The 4959-nt window shown below is 35.7% G+C and overlaps 1 protein-coding gene across 1 annotated transcript; it reads left to right on the plus strand.

The window, feature by feature from the left end:
• The first annotated feature begins 1641 nt into the window (after positions 1-1641).
• LOC132610203 (ethylene-responsive transcription factor ERF098-like) lies at positions 1642-2427 on the plus strand. The gene has a single exon (XM_060324489.1). It carries the CDS (start codon positions 1706-1708, stop codon positions 2183-2185), a length of 480 nt encoding a protein of 159 aa, XP_060180472.1. The 5' UTR covers positions 1642-1705; the 3' UTR covers positions 2186-2427.
• Positions 2428-4959: the final 2532 nt, after the last annotated feature.

Raw genomic sequence — 4959 nt, forward strand, 5'->3', positions numbered from 1 at the left:
AGACTTTGCATATATATATATTTTTTTTTTTTTACTTTTCAAGGCAAACTTTTAGTTATGCCTTAACTAAAAAGTGTGCCCCAAAGACATAACTAAAAGTATGCCCATAAGGCGGAACTTTTCCTTAAGGCATAACTTAAACTTTGCCTTATAAGGCAAAGTCTATGCCTTAAGAAAAGTTCTTGCCTTATGGGGCATAATTTTGTTATGCCTTAACTAAAATTCTGCCCCATAAGGCATAACTAAACTATGTCTTAGAAAAAATTCTGCCTTATGGGCAGACTTTTAGTTATGCCGGATCCGGCATAACTTTAGTTTTTCCTTAAAGATTGTATGCTAGATTCGGCATACACTCCCCAGTCCTGTCTTGCGAAATTATTTTTTTATTTTATGTCTGAGCGGGGGTTCGAACCCAGAACTTCATGTATTCGCCCACCTTTCCAAGCAAAGGGCAAAACTTAAAGACCACAAATATGAGGGGCAAAATTTAAAGACTACAAATTTGAAGGGCAAAATTTAAAGACCACCCCAAAAGAAGGGCAATCCGCGCAAAAAAATGGTATTTTTTCTCCCACTGGGCGGACTACCAAATTGGACCTTGACAATGATGAAACTTGGAACTTCTCCTTTATATAATAACGAAAATTAATGGTCATGACCAAATATCCCCCCATCCCTAAATAGTAACTTATATTATAAATGAAACCATTACACATCTCTAATGATTCCCTTGTCCATAATAACAATCCATCCATTTTTAATAAAGGTTTTTTCTTGTTTATAAAATTAGAAAGAGCTCAATTTCTAATAGTAGTTTGGCATTGTGGTTGATAGTTCTGTGTAATTGATTACAATGAACTGAATTAGCTAGGTATAATTGTATGAAATAGTGTGACATATACATCATATTTCAGAAAAATAAAAAAAAATCTTGAAAAAAATCGAGAATGAAAAATTCGATTATTTATTGCTTTGATTTATAGATATAAAAAATAAATACATTTGATTTGATTTAATAAATAAAAAACCCGAATCAATCCAATTTATTATGTGAGGGCAGAGAACCTTGTGATTTGTGAATGAATGACTGAATACTAATCCTTCTTTTGTTGAGACGTTTAAGCAACATCCACTAGACTAATCTACAGGTCAACAAGAAGAAAGTCCAAACTAACAATGGAAAACGAAAAATATTATGATGCGACGTTATTGAATTTAGAGCTATATAAAGAGCGAAAATCATAGTAACAAAGTCTACAATAAAAATTACGGTTCGCAAAAATTTATTTCTCCAAAAATTGTGTATGGAATATTATTTTTTCTAGATAATTTCATATATATGACCAAATTTTTTTAATTACTTATATTCCGTCTTCCATTTCTCTTATACAATTTTTCCTTCAACTTTAATGTTTATCGGGTAAGGCCCAAATATGAACCCGCTTTACGACCAGTCAAATCTGTCATTCAATTTCATGACAGCCACCATCACCTCTCGTTGCCACCCATGACTCTAACCCCAGCCCTTTGTGGAAGAAGTCAACATAGAATCCACTTTTGGTCAATGGTCAAATATGACCACGACATTTCTATATATATATAGTCATGTCCATGCATATACCTTAACTTCCACACTCTTTAATTAGCACGCTATCCCCTACAAATTAAATCCATATAACGAGAAACATAGAAGGTGGCCAAGGTAATGGACAACGAAGATCATAGAGGAAGAAGAGAGAACAAATATCGAGGCATACGACGAAGACCATGGGGAAAATATGCAGCGGAGATACGTGATCCTAATAGAAATGGCACACGTCTCTGGCTAGGTACTTTTGAAACAGCTGAAGAGGCGGCCCGAGCTTATGATCGGACCGCTTTTTCTCTGAGGGGCCATCAGGCCATCCTCAACTTCCCTAACGATGGACATTATCATACCAATAATCATACTAATGTACCTCTAGGTCCTGGACCAAGCTACACTTCCTCGATGGGAAACGTGCACGTGTCATCATCTTCTTCTTCTTCTTCAACTACTAGTTCTCATCATCAACAAGAGGATGTGAGATTGGAGGGACATGAAAATGGAGAGAAGGTTGAATTTGAGTATTTGGACAATAATCTTCTCGACGAGCTTCTTGGCTCACAAGTTCATTGTCAGGCTAATAAACGGCCCAAGTTTTAGATTGTTTCGAAAAGCTTGAAATGTTTAGGCCCTTTATGGACCTTCTTAATCTGTTAGTTGCATGTTATTTCCAATTCCTTTAATTTTTTTCTACTACTTAATTTTACGTCCAACTTGCTTTGCTATATCTGTTGTATTTTATCATGATCATTTATTTCTATACTCATAAGTTAAGAGGATGATCCAAATGTTTTGACAGAGACATATAACCCCTAATTGATAACCCTCTTTTTATGTACTGAGCTTCTCATGATAATTTAAGGAGGCATATCGTTCCATGTGTAAAAATTAAATAGAGCATCGGATTGGCAACAATAAAAAAAATTAAAATAACAGACATTAAAGTTTGTGTATGAAGCCTTAATCTATTAGCCCAAGTACTAAATTCTTACATAAGTTTTCGTCAATTATAAGCATTTAATTATCTCGCAGCTGGTTATTACTTTAACAATTTGTACCGCGATGTTTCTCTAGTGAAAGTTTGTATAGGTCTCGAGTGAACAATTAAATTAGGAGTTTGATAATTGTAATAAATAACTTGGATTTTCAATCACAGTAGAGAGATCACGAGCTGATGTTCGAATTCTTTCATTATATTGGGTTCGTACCTAGTTGAAGAGAGAATTGGGGGCAACTGTATATATTGATATTAGTTGAAATTAAGAGGACAAATAGTTATCCGAAAGACAGTTATGCAAGCCGGCCTTAACTACAGATCTGTTTTCAAAATATATTAAAGAATCTGTAATAATTCTATTGATATGGATTAAAGTAGGTATAATATCTAGAAACTTAAAAATCCTCTGATTCTAATTTATGAATTGTTATAAATCTAAGGGGTTGTTCCTGGATTGAACATGGATTAATCTTCTCATTTTCAGTAATAGTAACCTATAAAGATTGAAAGACTAGCCAAGTGCAAAATAAATTGAGCTAAATTCATAACATAAAGAGAGCATTTTCGGAGAAACGAAACCCCACTTTCATTCTAACTAAACGGAGTCTACGGAACTATCCAGAATAATGCCTTACAAAAATCTGAAATATTAAATCTACTTATGTTACAGTGGGCTGTACATCCGAAAACCCAAAAAAATGAATATTGGCCCATTTACATTATAAAGAAAAGATTCAGCAGCCCAAACATTACCGTAACTTCAACACCCCCTCAAGTTGGAAGGTGGGGGCGCCCCCAACTTGTCTAGCAAAAAATAATGTTGAGCACATGTTAAAGACTTTGGTTAAAATATCTGCGGGGACATAGTAGACAATGAGGACTAAACTGATGGTTCCGAAATTCCTATGTGGATTTTCATTGAACTGCTCATTATTTTTCAATGAATTTTAATGCATTAATACTTCTGATAGATATATCATCCAAATTTTAGGGACATTTAGCTTTAGGTGACATTGCTTAAGTTACCTAACGATTAAATTCTTTTGCAGATTTTATCATGTTTGTCAAAGTGCAATTCTTTCCTAAAAAGTACGTGAAATTATTAACCTTCCCAAATAAAGCTGGTATTTGCAAGTACAATAAAAGTAACTTGTATATCTTTTCTTAAGCTATCGTCAGCTTTGGAAACATTTTGCAGCACACAGAAAAGTGAAGCTGAGGGACCAGGAAGCTTTGCTTCTCACGGGAAGAGTTTGTTCAAATGGTGAAGGCAACATATTAACGCAGATGTCATATTCAGTGATCTGCATTCTGATAGTTGGTTATTCATCCCTTTACTTAAGCGTTATGTCAATCCATGCAGAGAATTTGAATCATCAACTTCCTCAGAAACGGAAGACTGATATTTGCACAATTAGGTACACTAATGGAACTACTTGAACTTAAGATATCATATCATCTGAAAATCCTGACAGGCATTGAGACATATTGCACATATAACTGTGCTTCAGGATTTTGGCAAGGCGTGGATCCATATATATTTTGTGCAGCAAATTACTTACAACTTTCTTTAGTGTAAACTTTCTATGTCTTAAAAGTCCAATTGATGCAAGCAGATATTTGCATCTGACTAACAGGACATTAGATACTTGATTGCGGATCTTCTAGTATTAAAGCCGACTATATTCTGTGGAGTTCCAACAGTTCATGATCGATATACACAGGTTTCTAATCTAACTTTCTGGTTTATATTGTTCTGGGCATGTGTACTTGATAAATTTGTGCGGCTTTTTTTTCCAGTTCTCGATGTTGGGCTAAACGGTTCAAAGATACTCTTAACATGATGTGATGTTGTCTGCTTTGGGTCAAGCCCGCATGGTTTTCCCCAAAAGGCCTCACATCATTAAGAGTATCCAACTCCTTATAAGTAGCTCCTTTTTTTTCCAGCTACCAATGTGGTACTTTGTTCACACACTCAACAATCTCCCTCTCGAACTAAGTTCCACATGGCTCATTATCATACCACGGGTCAAAGATTCAACACTGTTTGTGTGCCACCCACATTGTCAGAGTACTCCTTATAAGTAGCTCCTTTTTCTTTTCAGCTACCAATGTGGTACTTTGTTCCGAAGCCCAAAGGCTGGGAATGCATCTTCAAAGCTACGGGTAAAGGTCGTAAACCGGCCCATAGATGGGCAAAGTCACTAAGCCGGGCCCCACGCCATACTCCGTCATCTTCATACTCGTCCCGCCAAACCATTTGCTCTGATACCAGTTGTTGGGCTAAAACGGCCCAAAGATATTCTTAACATGATGTGATATTGTCTGCTTTGAGCCAAGCTCGCACGGTTTTCTCCAAAAGGCCTCACATCATTAA

This window comes from Lycium barbarum, chromosome 9, assembly GCF_019175385.1.
Source record: "Lycium barbarum isolate Lr01 chromosome 9, ASM1917538v2, whole genome shotgun sequence".
NCBI lineage: Eukaryota > Viridiplantae > Streptophyta > Magnoliopsida > Solanales > Solanaceae > Lycium > Lycium barbarum.